This window comes from Zalophus californianus, chromosome 13, assembly GCF_009762305.2.
Source record: "Zalophus californianus isolate mZalCal1 chromosome 13, mZalCal1.pri.v2, whole genome shotgun sequence".
Lineage (NCBI taxonomy): Eukaryota > Metazoa > Chordata > Mammalia > Carnivora > Otariidae > Zalophus > Zalophus californianus.
The window spans coordinates 2,423,395-2,441,950 of record NC_045607.1 but is presented as its reverse complement, the minus strand read 5'-3'; the positions used below and the strand labels follow the sequence as shown (position 1 = coordinate 2,441,950).

The window sequence follows — 18,556 nt, the reverse complement described above, 5'->3', positions numbered from 1 at the left end:
ACCAGACAGTTGCATCTGAAGGACTGGGGAGTCTGTTTCTTTTCTACTACGGTGCCTATCACCACTCAGCCTCTAAAGTAAGGAAAGCTGGAAAAGCCCTTCTAGAACTTTCTGCAGGCTCATGTAAAACAAACACGTGTAAGCCCATGTAGAGAGTTTTTCCTGAAAAATAAAAAAACATAAAGAATTATTACAGTATCTATAACACTTAGTAATTTTCTTTCACTGATGTCCATAGATGTTTCTGTGCCCTATAATAAAAGGTGCACACTTTGACCGTACAAAAACTGGACAATGCCTATAAGACACACACAACGTCCCTCGGGAAAACACCGTGTTCCCACGTTGGACTGTATCTGGACCTGTGTCTCCCCATCTCTTCAGGTGTGACGTTTACCAAAGTCCAGCCATGTCACACCTGCTGTCTTGCCCCTTGACCTGCCTTTATGTGGGTTCCCCCACCCGGAGGAGTTGGCTGGTGACTCTGTGGTTCCCGTGGCAGGGACTTACCTCCCCGTCCAGCCAGCCCACAGGGTTGACGCGGCCACAGTGAGCACCCCTTCCTGCCTTTGTTTGCCAACAGGGTCATCCAGGCTTGATCGGACTCATCGGACCTCCCGGTGAACAGGGTGAAAAGGGTGACCGTGGGCTCCCCGGCCCCCAGGGCTCCTCTGGCCCTAAGGGAGAACAGGTGCGTCAGGTGGTGCCCCCCCCCCACCCCGCCCAGCATGGCTCCTCATGGGTGGTGAGAAGCATCTTATAACCTGGTGCCCAGTGGACCCAAGGCCAGTTAGAGCTGGAAGGACGTCCTCACGTCCATCAGCTCTGGATGGGAATGGCGGAGGGGACGGCCTGCCCAGGTGCACAGGGAGCAGGGAGTAAAGCATGGCCTGGTCCTGGCTTGACCGGCCACCAGCAGCTCCTTCCGTGTGGCCCCACTGGCCTCAGAGGGGAGGCCGGTTCACCTCACAGCCACGCAAAGGCCTCTGACCCTGCTAACTGCCCAGGTCCCTGGCGAGGCTCGGACCATGTTTGCCAGACACGGGGGCCAGGGCCTGCACCCTGAGCCCAGGTGTGCGCACACTGGGAACCACAGTCGCCGACTGAGTCTGCACCCCCAGCAAACCACAGCGTTGCAAAACTTAGCCAGAGAGTTCCTCCCTGCCCTGCACCAGTGAACCACTTGACGTGGACTCCATGGTCAGGGGGAGGGTGATGGGTGCCTTGGAGGTGGGCAGGGGCATGTGGCAGGCGTGCCACGTCTGTGCCCCTCCCACGTGAGGGCTTTATTCCAGGTATGAATCACTGCTTCCCAAGGTGCGTGTGCCCTTATCTGTGCCCCTGTTGGGCCATGCCGGGCCTGCAAGGGGACAGATCTCAGGAGGCAGAGCCAGGGAGGCGGGGAATGAAGTAGGACTCGTGTAGGGCCCTGTATGGTGCTAGGGTGATGTCCTTGGAAGCCCTGCTTCATCTGCCACCGGTCTCCCCGTGGCATCGACCATTTCCCCTAAATGAGTGCTGTCCAGGGCGTGGTAGCCCAGTGACCTTGAGACTTAGGAAGATGTCCAGGGTCTCTGCACCCAAAGTAAGCCCCACTCTGTGCCCTCACCATAAGCCGGTCCCAGCAGCGTCCCGGGTGGGAGGTGCTGGCTCGAGAATCTCTCGGATTCTGATGATGATGAGCCGCCCTGGTCCCCGTGGTGGAAGAGGGGGAAAGTTGCCTGCTTTCAGCCTCCCTCTGCCCCGGCTGTCGCTTCAGCCCCCGTGGGAGGGTCGTATGGGATCGAGTTCCAGGTGGAATGAGTCTTAGGGCACCCATACAGCAGGGGTGCTGGGTGTTAAAACTAGCATTCATCCCCTGCCGCACCAGCTGGCCTGGCCCACGCGGACTGAGGGTCTGACCAGAGGCTGTGAGCCCCCGGGCAGCCAGGCCGGGGTGGTCAGCCTCCTGGCGCATGTTCGGGCCCCCCTTGCCCCACAAGGAGAGACGACTCTGCTTCAAGGCAACTGGCCCCTCGTCGGAGGGTGTCAGCTAGGGGAGAGACCACGAGCACAGAGAGTCACGGTTTCTGGTCAGGAATGCGCATCTGTGACCCTCCTTGTGTGATGGTCTGACTGGTTTTCTGCTCCTTTTCAGGGCATCACTGGACCTTCTGGCCCGATCGGCCCCCCGGGCCCTCCCGGCTTGCCGGTGTGTATCTGGGAGGGGTGGGTGGCCCCGGCTCATTCTGGGAACAGCAGGGAGGCATGTGAGCCTTGGCCGTGGGCCTCAGTGTGCGGAGGGAGAATTATGGGACAGTCAGGAGCTCCGGGGCTGGGCCCACCCCTGAGTGGACATGGGGCCTGGGATGGATTTGCCCATCACCTCCACGCTGGGGCCCCGAGTGACAGAAGCAAGGAAGTGGGGTCTCTGGGCCCTGGTTTCAGGCAGGGGAGGCAGGCATTTCAGGAAACATGGATGTGCCGCCACAGACCTCCTGGCCAAGGTGAGGAAGTTGTCCCCATCAGTGTGAGCAGGACTGCCTGGCCCAGACAAGAGGGGTTGGGGGCTACCCGAAGGGCATCCCCCACATTGCTGGGGCACCTGGTATGCCAGAGCCATCCTGCAGGGCTGTGAACCTCCACTTGCCGCTCCTGGGCCTGGACCTGAGTCCACGAGGCCCGAGGTGGCCCCGCGATCCGACGCTGGCCCTGGGTCCATGAGGCCCAAGGTGGCCCCGTGATCTGACACTGGCCCCTTGTCTCCCTCCGACTCTGGCTGCCTGAACTGTGGTTTCCTAGCTGGGGTGGGCATGGGGGCAGGATGACTGGGGTCGGACAGGCCATCCTCTGCCTCCATGTGGCTGAGCGCCAGCTTTACCCCCCACCCCCTGAGTCAAGCAAGTGCAAGCCTAGACTCCTGAGAAAGGGGTTCGGGTGCGGGCTGGGGGTGAAGAGTGAGCCAGGCCTGAGCAGGACTGTGGGTCAGGACAGGGTCCCGGAGGTGAAGGGGTGCCTGCTCATTGATGCTCTGTCCCCCGCTCTCTACAGGGTCCTCCTGGGCCAAAAGGTGCTAAGGGCTCCTCGGTAAGTGGTGTGCACCCCCAAATAGGCCCCTTCTGCCCTGAGGGAGGGGGTGTGTCCCCCTCGATGACCACCATCCTGGACCCTCTTCCCCCCTTGACTGGCCCTCATGCGTTTCCTCCAGCGCTGGCCGTCCCGAGCATGTCCCCTGCCGGGGTTGCTGCAGACCCCAGCATGTGGGCTGTTGTCCCCCACCTTAGCGGGGAGGTGCCCCTAAGTTCCCATCTCGGGGCATCGGGCTCTTCCATCTGGCACTGGGGATGGGAGGGTCCCTGCCATTCTGCCCCCTGGCACGTTAGACTTTGCCCCTCATGGTCTCCGCGCCGGTTTCTGGGGATCATTCTAGAGCGCAGAGTGGGTTTAGGTCCCATCAGGCCTCGGTGATGAGGGTTGGTTCTCTTTTCTTTTTCCCAGGGTCCCACTGGCCCGAAGGGTGAGGCAGGCCACCCGGGCCCCCCCGGCCCGCCGGTGAGTAGCCTTCGAAGACGTGGAGGTGGGGCTGGGGGCTCTCTGGACACTGAGGCAGTGGTCCGTGTGTGCGGTTCACTTTCCAGAGCTTGGTGGAGGGAGTCTGGGCTCCAGAGGGAGAGAGTGTGTGCGTGTGCATATCCGTGTGCGTGTGCGCGTGTGTGGCTGTGACAGTGGGCAGCATCTGACAAGGCCCCCCGGGGATGGGTAGGGGCCATGATGAGCCAGATCGCGGGGCGTTCTCCGTGGGTCACCCTGCTTGGCCGTGCAGCCTCTTGGTTCCTGTCTCCATCCTCGGCCGGGACTCCCACACCCGCAGGCATTCGCGTGGCCCCACTGTGTGCGGCCCCAGGCTGGGCTGTGGAGGCCAGGGGAGAGCCGGTTGCTTTGAGCCCAGCTGAGGCTCGAACCCCAGGCCGTGGTGCGGAGGAGGGAGGTGTGCGTGCAGGCGAGGCCCGGCAGTGGGTTTGGGTGTGCGGCACTCGGGAGCAGGAAAGAGGGAGGAAAAGCAGGCCGAGGAGATGGGCGTCTATAGCCAGATCGCGGGGCCCCCGCTGCCCTGGTGCCGCTCCCCCTGGGACCCACCCAGTCCTGTCCACATGCAGGGTCCCCCCGGCGAGGTCATCCAGCCCCTGCCAATCCAGGCGTCCAGGACCCGGCGGAACATCGACGCCAGCCAGCTGCTAGATGACGCGGCCGGTGAGAACTACGCAGACTACGCGGACGGCATGGAGGAGATCTTCGGCTCGCTCAACTCCCTGAAGCTGGAGATAGAGCAGATGAAGCGGCCCCTGGGCACGCAGCAGAACCCCGCCCGCACGTGCAAAGACCTGCAGCTCTGCCACCCCGACTTCCCGGACGGTAGGGGCCCGCGGGGCCCACGGCGGGTGGGCACAGGGCAGCCTGAGCGGCGGGAAAGACACGACCTCCGTGTCCCCGTCCGTGCTGCGCGCTGCCCGGGCATCTCGCCCGGAAGCCGACGGAGGCGTTGCAGGATGGAACCAAGTCCCAGGAGGCCAGGGAAGGGGGGCAGGAGTAAGCTCCCCTTCAGGGCAGCCGGCCCCTCGTCAGCTGCGCTGACAGGTTGCAGCTGCTTCTGGAACCATGTAGGGAGCTGCTCACGAATCCCCTCCCTGTCCGCCGTCCAGGTGAGTACTGGGTGGATCCTAACCAGGGATGCTCCAGAGATTCCTTCAAAGTTTACTGCAACTTCACAGCCGGAGGGGCGACGTGCGTCTTCCCCGACAAGAAGTCCGAGGGGGTGAGTGCCTGCCTCCCCGACTGCCTTCCCGTCACGGCGGGAACGGTTTCAAAGCCAAGGTTTCTCCCCCAGAAGTAGACCTGAGCCGTGGGACAGGGTGGGCACAGACTGGCGCTGTGGCAGGTGAGGGGGTGGCTGGCCCCATGTGGGGATTTCAACTGCTGGGTGCTCAGCTCCTTCCTGAAATGACCCCGCAAGTCTGCCTTCAGACCAACCTGAAACCCAGAGGGTGGCCTTTGGGCCAAGTCCACAGCCCGCCAGACGCATCTTTGAGAGGCTGGCGTTTGCCTCCGTTCTTAGTGTTGGCGGACATCTGGGCACCCGCTTCTATCTCTGCCGAGGGCAGTGCGTGTGTCCAAAGTCTGTTCCGGACGGAATCTTGGTCAGTGAGGTTCTGATGCGTGGAGAGTTGTGGGCACATCGATTAACAGTCCCCTCCGTGGGGGGACTTTGTGTGTGTGCAGATGGGAGTGAATGTGTGTGGGGACACGGGCGTGCGGCCGGCGTGTGTGTGCGTGGGGTGGGCGTGGGGACGTGGGCTGCTCTCCCCTTGGGCGCAGGACAGGTGAGGTGGACCAGGTCTCTAACTGCGAGACGACCGCGATGCAGTGCCGTCTGCGTGGGGCCTGCTCAGACCGCCACGGCACCCCCCAGGCAGCCGGCTGTCCAGGCAGGTTGTGGTTCGGTGCGGGAGGAGCTGGGAGGCCTGTGGCCTGCAGGGGCGCCATCCCCTCACCCCTACATCTCGGTGTCACTGTGGGGACTTCCAGCACCCCTGGACAGGAGGCCCGGCCACGGAGGCAGGGGTTCCACCATGACAGGCACAATTTGGGGACCCCTGTTTTATATCCATGCTCCCCAACCTGAAATTTGAAATCCTTGGTAACCTGTATGCCCACAACAAACAGCCTGATGTTCAAAAAAATAAATGCAAGCCTCGGGACCCTCCCATTTGGCAGAGCCTCAGGAGGAAATTCAGGTGGAAAAATCACTGTTTCTCATCTTTTTTGCGGCCGTCTGTCCCCAACACGTGGCCTTGCTGCTGGACAATTAGTGGGCACACCAGGAGCCCAAGCTGCTGGTGTATTTGGGCGGACAGCAGGCTGGGGGGCTGAGTCACCCCCACCGCTCTGTGTTCTTCCTCGGGCTCAGCCTCGTGAGAGTGGGGACCCTCTGTCGGTCGCCTGCACCTGTGCCCCTGTTCCCAGCGGGGGCCGTGCGCATGTTATCTGAGAGCTGACATGGGCGGGTCTGGAAGCCCACGCGAGGGAGCCGCTGGGCCCCTCTTCCTCCCACAGGCCCCTTTCCCTCCCCTGCATGCGACCAGCTCAGAGGGGAGCCCAGGGGGACAGAACAGGGAGTCAGAGTCCTGCTTCCCCGCCGTGCACGACTATTTCCAGGCAGAGCGGAGGCCTGTGGGCCCGTCCATTGTGCTCCCTGGCTCTGCAGCGAGTGGCGCTCCGTTCCTGCCTCTGGAGCCTGCAGCAGGCCCTCCTCCTAGAGGAGGGGTCACGCATTCACTCACTGACCCCACAGTGTTCCTGAGCCCGCTCGGTGCGAGGCCTGTCCTTGGGAACTGCTCCTGGGCCCCGTGCAGAGCAGACCCCCAAGTGGGAGCCCTCCCCTCCCGTGGGGTCGGGGGCAGATGCCGTCCCTCCCGATGATGACAGTCAGCTTCACGCTGTGTCTTCAGGGAGGCATTGCCCACCACACACAGCCACGCAGGACACACACATCAAATGAGAGCAGATGGGAGGGAGGCTGCGTGTCCTTCCCTCGGCCTGTCCGGGTACATGCTGGCTCTTACTGTCCTGAGTGCCTTTGGCGCCCGGGCAGGCAGCCACCGCTCAGCAGTTAAGAAGCCCCGGGCCCTGCACGAGGGGCTGGGTGAGCACAGACACAGGGCAGGCCCCCGCCCTCTCCCTGTCCTCAGCGCAGTCTGTCCTAGGGCGAGCACCCGGCTCCACAGGAACCCCCTGGCCATGGGGGGTTGAGGCGCGGGCGGGAGAGTGCTCCTCGTGGTGGTGGGAGAAGTAACCCTGTCCTTCTCTGTTTCTCTCCCTCCCACCTCCCCGCTCGATGTTTAGGCCAGGATCACTTCTTGGCCCAAAGAAAACCCGGGTTCCTGGTTCAGTGAATTCAAGCGTGGTAAACTGGTAAGGCGGCCTCTGGCTTCTCCATGGTTGTCCTTCAAATGCGCCCGTTTCGTATCTTACAGAGTAAAATGGCCCGCTGGCCCAAAGAGCAACCTTCCACCTGGTATAGTCAGTACAAGCGAGGGTCCCTGGTAAGTGGCTGCCGGGGCGCCGCCCGCTTGCCGCACAGCCTGGCTCGCGGCTCTGCATGGCACTCGTGGCCGCCGTGTGTCGCACCTGCTCTTGCCCCTTCGGCTGAGCTGCTCCACGGCACATGACAGCCAGACTCCGCATCGGCGCCCTCACCCGCCACCCCCGACGAGAGTTCATTCGGTCTGGGAGCAGGGGGGTGGGAGCCGGGGGTGGTTTTCCAGGCCCGCCTAGGATGGGAGCTGGGGGCTCGGGGTGCCCAGAGCCACAGCTGGGCACCACCGGGAGTCGGAACCAGGAGCCGGAGGGTTTTATCTTGCTCAGTCCTCGTGGGCAGGTTGGATGAGGCGGGTCCTGGACCAATAAACCACGAGTTCTTCCCAGGACACGGGCCACTGAGGTCATTCCCCTGCGGCTGCCGGGTCGGGGGGCTGTCCCTGCTTGCCCACCTGGCCGTGGGCTGCTCTGTGCACCCACATGACTCAGTTAGTCTCCGCTGTAACTCCCGGGGAGCTGGTCTCAACAATCCGTCCCAGAATTGGAAGGACACTTGCATCCCTTGAAGGGAGAGGTGACGTTTTGTCGCCGGCCCAGAGATGGAGCCGTGTGGACTCCTTCATACGAGGCCCACGGCTGGCCCGTACTCTCGGGCATGTCGCCCTGACTGTCCCGGGGGTTTGATCTGGGCCCTTCCCCGGAACAGGGTGCGGAGCCCTGTGCCCTCTTCCTAGCAAGTGAAAGGGCCAAGGGTCCAGGGTGCGGATGTGTTGCAGGCACCTGACTGTGCTCCTTGCCTTCATGTCCTCAGATCTGGTTGTTCCTCTGCTACGCGCCCCTGGGGGGGGGGGTCCTTTGTCACCCAGAAGCCATGCCGTGGAAGCTCTGTGGCTTCCTGCCAGGCCATGCGCCACCAGTGCAGGCACCGTGGCCTCCTGGGGGGGGGCTCAGAGGCCATGTCCCCCAAGGACTCCCAGAGCAGTGGCTTCCAGCCAGCCTTTGCCCTGTCCCACCTCTCAAGTCCTCTCGCTCTTCAACCTCGAGGCACTTCATGGCTAACAACCCCACACGCGCTCCGTGTCCTTGATTCCAGGCCACTCGGGCGCTTTGCAGACACTCTGAAGGTCCGCGCTCACCTTGCCCCTTCTGTGGAGACTTACTCCCATCTCTCTGCGTGGACCGCAGGCCTCTCGCCTGCTTCTCCCCCTGCTCTTCCTCTCCCTCCACCCCTGTTGTGCTCGACTCCAAAAGAGCAGCCGGCATGTAGAAGGACCTGCCTCGGACGCCCCCTCAGCGTGGGGCTGGCCCAGTGAGGGCAGGTCAGGCGAGCCCGGGACCCGGACAGGGGCAGCCGGGTGCCCCTTGTGGCCCCACACCCCAGCACCTCACTCACAACACCCACTTTCCGCCACCGACCCGGGGAGCCCGCCTCCTGCCTCTGTCCCGTTTCAGACTTCAGATGGAGCTTAGAGGCGAAGGGATGGCCCCAGCAGAAACCAGCTTTTCCTTTGGGTTTTCCCGCTGCTGTGTTGCCAGCTCTCTGGGACTGTCCTAGTGGACACGACACAGATGCAGGCCCCTTCCTGAAGAAATAGGCTCCTTCTCTGGACCGGGCTGCTCTTGCCATAGGCCGTGAGGATGATCGTGCAGAGCCCCTTTCCCGCTGGGAGGGCGGGGGCTCACGGCGGGGGCCCGGGAATCCCACCCGGGGCCCACGGCCCAGCCCTGGGGGCTGTAGGTCCTTCTGCGTCCCACGCTGCTCGCTGGCCTGTCCCCGCGCATGCATGCTACCTCCAGTCAGTCGAGCTTCCTCCCAGAAGGAGCACCTGATGGTCCGGATTGCCGGTTGGTACTCAGTTGTCCTCCTCAGGTTCCGGCCGAGACATGTGCGGTCGCTGCGTGCAAAGCCAGTGCCGGCCAGCAGCCCGGTGCCCACCCGGCCCGGGCGGGGAGGGGCAGGGTCTCCGGCCGGGCCCCCCGCCCCTGCGCCTTCTAGTTCTGTATACACGTATGTGAGCGAGTGGGCAGCATGGGCCTCGATTCGCCCTCGTGTGTCCGGCACGGCTGTTGTGGGGTTGCTCGGGCAGGACCTGGGATAGCAGTGGTGTGGCCGCAGCCGTGCAGGGAGGGACTGCCCCTCCGCTGACGCCCGGGACCCCCTGGGCACCCTCCACCTCCTGCAGGGAGGACCTGCAGAGCGCTGTGGCTGGGGAGGGGGCCGAGACTTGTCTGGGGGCGGGAGGCACCCACGTCCCTGGCTGTGTTGGGCTGTTGAGAAGGCCGGCGTCTGCAAGGACGCAGAAACCGAGGCGTGCCCCGTGCCCGCACCGCACCTGCCCCACGCCCGCCCCGCGCCCTGTCGAGCTCTGTAGCCCTGACTGGGGGGAGCCGGTGACGCTGGCGAAGGCTCTTGAGAACGGGCATGTCATCGATAATGCCCTGCTCTGGGCTTGCTGTCAGAGGGTGGGTCTTTCCAGGGAGGGTCATGTCCCTAGAGTGCCCCCGGCTGCCCCCTCTCGGCGTGGGCCAATGCTGAGTCCCCGTCCCCAGGCCAGGCAGGCCTGCTCTGCTTTCCCCTGGGTTCTGTGCCCCAAAAAGGCAGGAACGGCCTTTCCTGAGTGCCATTCTGTCGCTCCCGTCTGCCTGCAGGAAGGCACCTGGCCACCCTAACCCTCCAGCTCATGGCTGGATGGCTCAGGCCCCTGTTGCTGCCATAGGACCTAGCACCCCGTGCATCACTCCCAGCTGGCCCGAGTTACCCCCGGGCCCCCTGCCCTCTCTATCTGCAGTTCTCAGGGCTCCTTGGCCAGGACCTAGGACATGATAGGTGCCCAGCAAATGGTTTTCATCTACTACCGTAATCCCATGAGCGCCTTCCTTTGGCTGGTCTCCAGGCACAAAACGGGAGCTCTAGGCCACGTGTCTGCCCTCAGGGTGCTCACAGTCCAGGGAGGGCTGCAGACCAGGCACCGGGAGCCTGTGACACAGGGCTCCAGAGCTGGTGTGGAGGGCCTTAGAGCCCAGGAGGGAGAACAGTGAGCCAGGCTAAGGTGGGGAAGGGCACCTCACCCGGGCAGGCTTCCTAGAGGAGGAGGCCCGTGACCTGAGCCCTGGAGGAGTAGGGACCAGCCAGGCCAGGAGGGATAGGAGGGTTGTGTAGGTCTCTGAAAGAAATGAGGTGCATTTCACTCTGTTCCATGGGGCCCCCAAGAGAGCCAGTGTGCTGTGTTCTGGCCTCGGGGGGCTGGGTGTGCGGCACATGCCCAGGGCGGTGCCCTCGGCATGGCTCATGCTGTGGAGGAGACAGCACGTGGACAAAGCTGTGGAGGCTGGGCCGCGAGGGGGCCTTGTCCCCTCACTGCTGAGCACCCGCCTCCTGTCCCCCCAGCTCTCCTACGTGGACGCCGAGGGCAACCCCGTGGGCGTGGTCCAGATGACCTTCCTGCGGCTGCTGAGTGCCTCCGCCCACCAGAACATCACCTACAACTGCTACCAGTCGGTGGCCTGGCAGGACGCAGCCACGGGCAGCTATGACAAGGCCATGCGCTTCCTGGGCTCCAACGACGAGGAGATGTCCTATGACAACAGCCCCTACATCCGCGCCCTGGTGGATGGCTGTGCTGTGAGTGTCCCACGCAGCTGCGCGGGGCGGGGCGCGGGACCCGGGAAAGCGGACCCCTGGCGGGAAAGGCCGGGGAGCCGGGTCTGTGGCCCTGGCCGGCTGCGACGCGAAGCCCATGTCAGTCCGGTCTGGAATTAGAGACTCTGTCCTCAGACAGCGCCTCCCCAGGAGTGGCCAGGGCACACGCTGTGCTGGGCGGTGCTCTGCGGGTTCAGGGCCCGCATCAGCCCCCGAGGTCTCCCGGCCACACTAGGTCACGCCCGGGCCCCGTCTGCCCGCCAGGAAGGGCCGTGCTGCTCACAGGCCTGACAGGAGGCTTGCTCAGCCCACACCGCCTGTCAGGGCTGGAGTTGCATTTGCTCTTCGGGCCCCAGGCCCCGGGGTGCTTGCCCTCCTCTGCACCTCCACCTCTGGCCTCCCAGAGTGAGGCCAGGGTCCCCACCGAGGGCCAGCTCCTTGGGACTGTGCCTCCAGGGGCTGCCGTCAACCCGAGCAGGTCTGAGCTGTGTCCTGGTGCCCCTGCAGCCATGAACCGGGGGTCCGGGCCTATCGAAATCCTCAGGCACGTCCCTCATGTGGCCTTTGAGAGGCTGGAGGTGGGGGTTGCCAAGAAGCATCGTCTCTGCGAGTCCTTCTGTCCTGTCTCAACGTCGGGCCACCTGTTCTGAATTCAGAGACCCTGCCCGAGGTGCCCGGCCCAGCACCCCCCCCCCCCCGCCCCCCGGGGACAGGGCTAGCGTGGGCTCCAGCCATGCTCCGTGTCCAGGGCCGGCCCCTCACAGGGCCTCCCTCCGGGCCGGCACACGATGCCCCTTTCTCGAAGGGGCTGTGCTCCCACCTTGTGGCCCAGAAGCTCTTCTGGACCCTCTCAGCACCAGCTCCAGACAGGGTCCTTCCCGCAGATTTCCGGGGGGGGTTGGGCAAACCATCCGAGAGTTCTTCTTGTTGGTCCAGTGGCTCTCCCCTTTGTCCCCCACCCCACCTTCTGGACAGAGCAGCCAGGGCATCTGTCAGCTGGTCATAGTGCATCCCAGGCCAGGGAGAGGCGTCCCCGAGCACTGAGCTGCCCCCCTGGGTTCCTGCCTCTGGGTTAGTGCTCCCTCCCTGGCCCGTCACAGCGTGCATGGGCTGTGACCGTTTTCCCTAATGTCTGCTGGGGAGGTCCGGTGCCGTCCAGGCCAGGCCAGAGCAGAAGGCCCTGCGGAGCATCTGGCTCCCATGGGAAAGTGAGCGCGCAGAGCCGCCTGGTAGCCGCTGAGAGCAGGACCCGGGCTCACTGCTTGCCTCCCGCCTTGGCTGGTGCCCTTGGACTGGGCAGCACCCTCCAGCCCTGGGGAGCTCCATTCCTGTTCCTCACCCCGGGGCCACCTTGGGGATTATGGGCGAGGGCGCCCAGTGGGCAGGCTTCCCTGGAGCGTCCTGCCCCTCTTCCCTGCTTCCGTGCACCCTGGGATTTGTGTGGGTCAGTCCTTCGGTCCGACTGGGATGTGCAAGACTCATCCCTGAGTAAAGCAGAGGAGTCCAACCCCCTGGGAAGGGATCGCCACCGGCATCTGCTTGCGCTCCTGATGTGCACCCCAAGCTCCCTGAGAAGGTTGTGAGGCAGCAGGGAGAATTATCCCTGCGTCTCTGCCTCCCACAAGTGGAGCACCTCCTCCATAGGGCTGTCCCAGAAGCACGTCTCCTCTCGCCTCCAAAGCTTGGGACTGTTCAGCCCGTCGGAAGCCCCAGAGGAATCCTCTGTTCCTGGGACTGTTTCTGACAACAGGGGCGCACGAGGCTAAGGCAGTGAAGGTGGAGACAAGAGGAGTCTCCTACGGCAGAGGCAGGACCCTGGGGACGAGGCCTTGAGTCGGTCTCGGAGCATGCCGGCTTCCGGGGCAGGAAGGGAAACACTCCGGTGGGGCCAGAACGTGCCGCTGGTGAAGGGAGCGGACGGGTTCTCCAGAAGCGGGGAATGTTCCCAGCCAGGGGGTGCTGAGAAAGGCCGGCCTCTCATGAGTCGGGGACCCTCAGCGGTGAAAGGGCCAGCCGCCCCTGGCTCCCTGCTCCAGCTCGGACAGGCTCCCTTGCCCCAAGGAGCTTCCTGGGAAGAGCCCGGTGCCCCCATCCTTCTTTCTCCTGACGCTCCCTCTCCTGCTCATTGCAGCCGCAAATCCGGGAGCCCCGGGAGTCCCCAGCAAAGCTGTCTAGCTCAGAGCCTGCCCTCCGGGCTCTGCCTGCATGCCAGCCCGAGGTCGAGCTCCCGTCTTTCTTAACCCCAGAGCCAAAGGCCTTCCTTCTCTAGCCATGTCTCCTGGTGGCTTGGGTGTGCTGGCAGCACGTGGGCAGCGGGTCACCACTAGCCTCCACACGCCAGACGCCACTAGGGTCACTCCGGCAGGTTGGGGGTCTTTTCTGTATTTTGCAGAAGCAAAATCTGAGGCTGGGAGAGGTCCAGTGAGCTGCCCGAGGCCTGTAGTATATGGCAGAACGGAGTCTCCTAGTGCCTATCCCCTCCCCACCATAGTCCATTTTTGGCATAGCTGTACCTTGAATGCCTCCATTGACAGGGAGCTCACGACCACCGGGGGCAGCCCAGGCCATGGCTGCAAAGTCTCAGGGTTAGGAAGCTCTCCTGGGAATTGAGCTAAAATCTTCTTGCCCATAATGTCTACCTCTCATTCCTGCTTCTGCCCTTAAGTCATGCAGAGGAGATGTGGCTCCAGATTAGAGTTCCTCAGCCTCTGGGGCCAGATGAGTCTTCGGGGGGCGGGTGCAGGGTTGGGCCGGGGGCATTGTCTACATTGTAGGATATAGGATGTTGAGCAGCATCTGTGGCCTCGATCCTCTGGATGTCAGTCTCCCACCTAGCTGTGACAACCCAAAATGCCTCCAGACATAGCCGCAGGCCCCCCGCCTGGGGCAGTTGCCATCCTTCCAGAAGGACAAAGATTTGAGGGGAGCCCCAATGGTCTCACCTTGCCCAGAGCTGGAAGGACCCAGCTCCTCCTTCTCCACCACGGGGTCCAAAGAAGCCAGCGCTGCTGGCCTGGAGCCCGAACCCGAGACCCAGCACGGCTACAATCGAAGGCACGATCCAGTCCTTCAGAAAACAACAGTGCACCTCCACTCCTGCGAGAGCGCTGCTGGAGAGGAGACCCTGCCCCGGCCCCTCGGTGGTCAAGTCCAGGCTCTGCCACGGTCCTCTGCGCGTCTCTGGAGGCCGTGGCAAGACCCAAGCTCTCGGGATAGGGAGACTGGACGTTGGGCTGGGAAGATGGCTGCTCCCTCCTCAGGCGGTTTTGCTTCTGGAGAGAAAAGAGCCTACCCCTGAAAAGGAGGAGAGCAAAGGTCTCCGAGCAGAAAGCCTGCTGTGCGGGCGGAACCGGGAATTTGGGTGGAGGGCGGGGCTCACTGAACAGGGAGGTGGGGCATGGGGGCGCGCCTGGGGAGTCGTGCTCGGCAAACCACATGCCCCCAAAAAGTTCAGTCCAATTTGAAGAGTCACAGCCCCCCCGCCCCCGCCATGTAACTGTGGAGGAGCCCCTGCCTCTAAACGCGTGCTGGTGGTAGAGAGGCCCGCCTCGGCCCTCGGCCCCGGGAGGCTGGCTTGGAGTCTTGCAGCGAGGGCCAAAGAACCGGGGTTCCCTCGGACGTGCTGGGTTGTGTGGCCCGAGTGAGGGGCCGCTGAGCGGGCACAGCCCTGCGCACAGATACATCACCTGGCAAGAGGCCCAAGGAGCCGTGCCACATAAATCCGGTTGTTTGTGCAGCTCTGTGCACCCTCGGGGGCCGTTGCCAGCCCGTAATGGTTATTTATGCCTCTGGAATAACGGGGTACAGAGCGGCAGGCGAGCACGCGGCCTGCTTAAACATGCTCTCTCTAAGTGCTCTGATAATTGCAGCCGTGGGGCCCTGTAAATCCAGGAGAAACACCCTGTCAGCTCAGCAAACGCCACCGTCCCTTGGGTGGGGAGGAGAGGCGGACGCCGGCCCCGCAAAGGCCGTTCGGCCCGCCCTCCCGTGGGAGGAAGAGCCGGTGGGGCGCTGCCCTGCTGGCCGGTTCGCCGCTGGGAAGGCGCAGGCCACCTGCAGCCGAGGTCCCACGGGCCCCACGGCAGCCCCGCCTTCCAGCGTCCGGGAAGGCCAGGCCAGCCGTCCCACCTGATCCCTACTGTGCAGTGGCCGACGGTGAGGACGGAGGCAGAAAGACAGAGCTTAGGCAGGCGGCGGTGGGAGCTGGCCTGGCCAGAGGAGGCGTGAGCCATCCCGGCTGGGCTGCGCAGGGCCGGGCCCGGGCCACGTGGTTAGAAACCACCAGCACCTGTGGCTTCGAGGTCCTGGTCGTCCCCGAGCAGTCCTTCAGGACGGCGTCCTGTGTCAGGACTGTCTGAGAGGCAGATTGTGCCGCCTGCCCCCCGGACCCACGGCGTTGCCATCTCTGGGATGGGGCCAGAACCGTGTAGGGCCGGCAGGCTCCCTAGGCGACTCATGGTGGCTTTTAAAATAATTCCAGCCAGACCCAGCTGCGGGCAGGAGGAGGCTGTTAAGGTGGGGACGTGGCAGGGACGTGGCAGGGATGTGGCAGGGACAGAAGTCTCCAGGATAAGGAAAGTTCCCAGAGAGTGCGTTCAGGAAAGTCAAGGTGGACGTGCACCACAGCTCGGCCACCAGGGGCTTCTGTGGCGGGCCTGCTAGGCGTACTGGACATGAGGGTCCCTTCCACTGCACAAACCTCCTGTGGTCTGTACGGTAGAAAACAGCCATAGTGGGGGTTGGTTATCTAGTGCTTGTAACACACTTAGCACTTGGAGCCACAACTTCTTGGGGTCAGGCTCAGTTCCTGAGGGTCGGAAACCTGGGAGTGGCTCAGCCGGTGGCTCTGGCCCAGAGTGTCTCTGTCAGCTTGGGCTGTGTAACAGAACACCCCAGACCGGCGGCTGGGCCATGGCAGCCATGGGCTTCTCACGGCTCTGGAGGCTGGAAGCAGAGGTCGGGCACTGGCGCGGGCAGGCCCAGGTGACGGCCTGCTTCCGGGCTGCAGACCGTCGAATTCCCGCTGCATCCTCCCGCGGTGGAGAGAGTGGCTAGCTTTCTGGTTACTTCTTGTCAGAGCACCACCCTCATGACCTAGTCGCCTCCCAAAGGCCCCGCCTCCAGACACCCTCACATTGTAGACGGGATGTCAACACCTGGATTGTGGGGGGACGCAGGCATTCGGTGGCTAACGCGATGCTGTGTGGCCGCGGAGCTGCTGTGTGGGGAGGGCCTCTGGCCTGGGGCTGGGGCTCTGTTCAGTTCCTGCCACGTGGGCCCTCCGAAGGGCTGCCCGGCCTGTGGCCTCCCCCAGGGGAGTGATGGGGCAGGCTAGAAGCCAGAGCTCTCGTGCACACCGCCACCCACGGAGTGGAAGCCACTTTGTAGCTGCTCCGCTTCCCGTGGCTTCCCGCGTGCCATGCACGGGTCCAGGTGCCCTGACCCTCTTTCTGCAGGAGGGAATATGGCCTCCAGAGGCTCTGCGTTCCTCCTTCGGGATGTGGACAGTGCCAGGAGACCCTCCCTGGAGCCAGACCCCACTGAGAGTGTGGCTCTGCTCTGGGTGGGAGGGAGAGACACCCGCTCAACCAGGACGGCGACAGGGGGTGTCTGTGAGGGTCTGTGGGGAAGACGCCGGCACTGGGGACCCTTGCCTCAGGGGATGTAGATGGGAGGGTAGGCCCATTTAGCCTCAGGTGGAAGCGTCCTGCATGCTCAGAGCTGAGTGACCAGGGCGACCCTGCACCTTTCCGCCCTGTGCTCTGAAGTGTGGCCAGGCAGGGGAGTGAAGACGCCTCTCTTGGGAAAGTTCTGTCACCTTCCTGGTGCTCAGTCTTCTAATTAGTAAGGTGGGGCTTGCACCCTGATCCGGGGCTGAGCAGAGGGTGACACGAGATGCTCGTGGAGGTTAAACAGACCGTCTGAGCAAGGGACTCACCGCAGCACAGTGCTCCCTCCCTGTGCCATCCCTGGCCCTCTGTGCCCCGGTTTACCCAGGACTCCTCTAGACCGGGGAGTGGGTCAGGTTCCCTCTTCTCACACTTGTGGGTGTGGAGTCCTCTTACTTCTGGGTGTGATTGCCAAGGGCAGGACCGGCCATCAGCCCTTACTCTCTGAGAACTCTTCATTTTGAACAAGGAGCCGGAATCTGGGTATATTCTGGCGGAGCGCGTTTTCTGTAGCTGGTCCTGATGCGGCTGCCTTGGGGTGTCCCAGCTGGCAGGGGAGGGCATGCTTCCGGGACTGTGGTGAGGATTAAATGGGAGGCCATGAGGTGGGAGGTGCTGCCTTCCCTGGTCTGGGACGTGTCCCTCCCTCCACCCGCCCCGAGAGATGGCGCAAACCCGCTTTCTCCGCGGCTGGTCATGGGCGCACGCCCAGGAGCCCGGGAGCCGGGGCGGGTGGGGCGGGGGAGGCTCAGCCCCGCGAGGTGCCTCCCCGCCTCCTCTTCCTGACACACGCCTCTCTTCTGCCTCCCAGATGAAGAAAGGGTATCAGAAGACTGTTCTGGAGATCGACACACCCAAGGTAGAGCAAGTACCCATTGTGGACATCATGTTCAATGATTTCGGTGAAGCGTCACAGAAATTTGGATTTGAAGTGGGGCCGGCTTGCTTCCTGGGCTAGGAGCCGCGAGCCCGGCCCCCAAGAGCAACCTCGTGACCTCAGCGCGCCGTCTGCAGGCGTCCTGGACAGTGAAGGCCCCTCGTCCCTCCCCCGACCTCGTCTGCGCCTGGCTCCGCACCGAGCCAGACCCTAAACCCACAGAGAGCAAAGGGAAAGAGCCGAGTCCCCCACCCCGGAGCCGAATCACATGACCTAGATGGCCCCCAGCCACCGGGCCCCACCGCTTTGTCAGCCCCGTTCCGTCCCCACCGCTCACGGCAGGGACCGGGACCGGGCCACACCTCCTGCTGCCAAGCCGGCCGATCCGACGCCTGCATGGAGAGGCCGCTGGGCCCGGGCGTGGGGCTGCAGTATTTGGAGATCACTTTTTCTTTTTAAATTCAACTTGAAGATGCGTATTTCCCCTGACCTTCAAAAAATGTTCAGAGGCAAGCCTCGTAAAGGTCAACCCCACCCAGCCAGAGCCTCTGTTTTTAACTACACGATCCATTCATGGGCCAAATGTCATTCTGCATGTGCCTTTCCGATGGATTAAAGGTGCTTTCGTCTTTGTGAGTTTTAAGTAAATATTTGTATTGTATTGTCATAAATGTTCAGTGTCCCCGACTTTCAATCACGCATGTCAGCCCGGCTTTGGTCCCCCTGGGAGGGTGGGGGAAGGGGGAGGTGTCCAGTTCTGGTGAGGAAGGGGCAGCCCTGTCCCCACTGGCCAGGAACGTGCAATAAGGTGGAGGTCTGCCCAGGGCGGCAGGAGGGCACGCTGCCGTTTGAACAGCGGGTGCCCAGGCCCCTATTCAGACAATTTTTTGATGAGCGCTGGATTTTTTTTTTTTTTTAATGGAGAGGAAAAAAAAAAAAAGAACTTGATGCTTTGTCTTTCCTACATGCACTTAGATTAAATCGCGGGCATAAATTAATTTTAATTGCTTCCTTTCCCCATTTTTCTCCCCGAAGAGCCTAATGGGAGAGTGTCCAGGGCGGGGAAACCATACTTTCTGTAGATGATAATTAAATGAAAATTGGTGCTCACTTTTACACTTCTCCTTTGTGGTGCTATCTGTTTTAAGATCTCCTTGAAAGGGGACCCTGGGGTCACCTGGCCGTGCCTCTTCCTCCCGCCTCGCTTGGTCCTGGTCTCTGCCTCCACGGGGCGCGGGTCTCTGCCCATGATGGAGAGGTAGACGCTCGCCACCTTCCTTCCCACTGGGCCCACGT

The 18,556-nt window shown here is 62.9% G+C and overlaps 1 protein-coding gene across 1 annotated transcript in view; it reads left to right on the top strand.

The window, feature by feature from the left end:
• The window catches only part of COL5A1 (collagen type V alpha 1 chain), a 154,285-nt gene extending 136,358 nt beyond the window's left edge, over positions 1–17,927 (top strand). Inside the window, 9 exon segments of the mRNA XM_035723591.1 lie at positions 584–691; positions 2,138–2,191; positions 3,031–3,066; positions 3,478–3,531; positions 4,137–4,392; positions 4,680–4,792; positions 7,011–7,079; positions 10,463–10,696; positions 17,195–17,927. Of these exon segments, the coding sequence (XP_035579484.1) occupies positions 584–691; positions 2,138–2,191; positions 3,031–3,066; positions 3,478–3,531; positions 4,137–4,392; positions 4,680–4,792; positions 7,011–7,079; positions 10,463–10,696; positions 17,195–17,341 (1,071 nt within the window). The 3' untranslated portion in view covers positions 17,342–17,927.
• Positions 17,928–18,556: the final 629 nt, after the last annotated feature.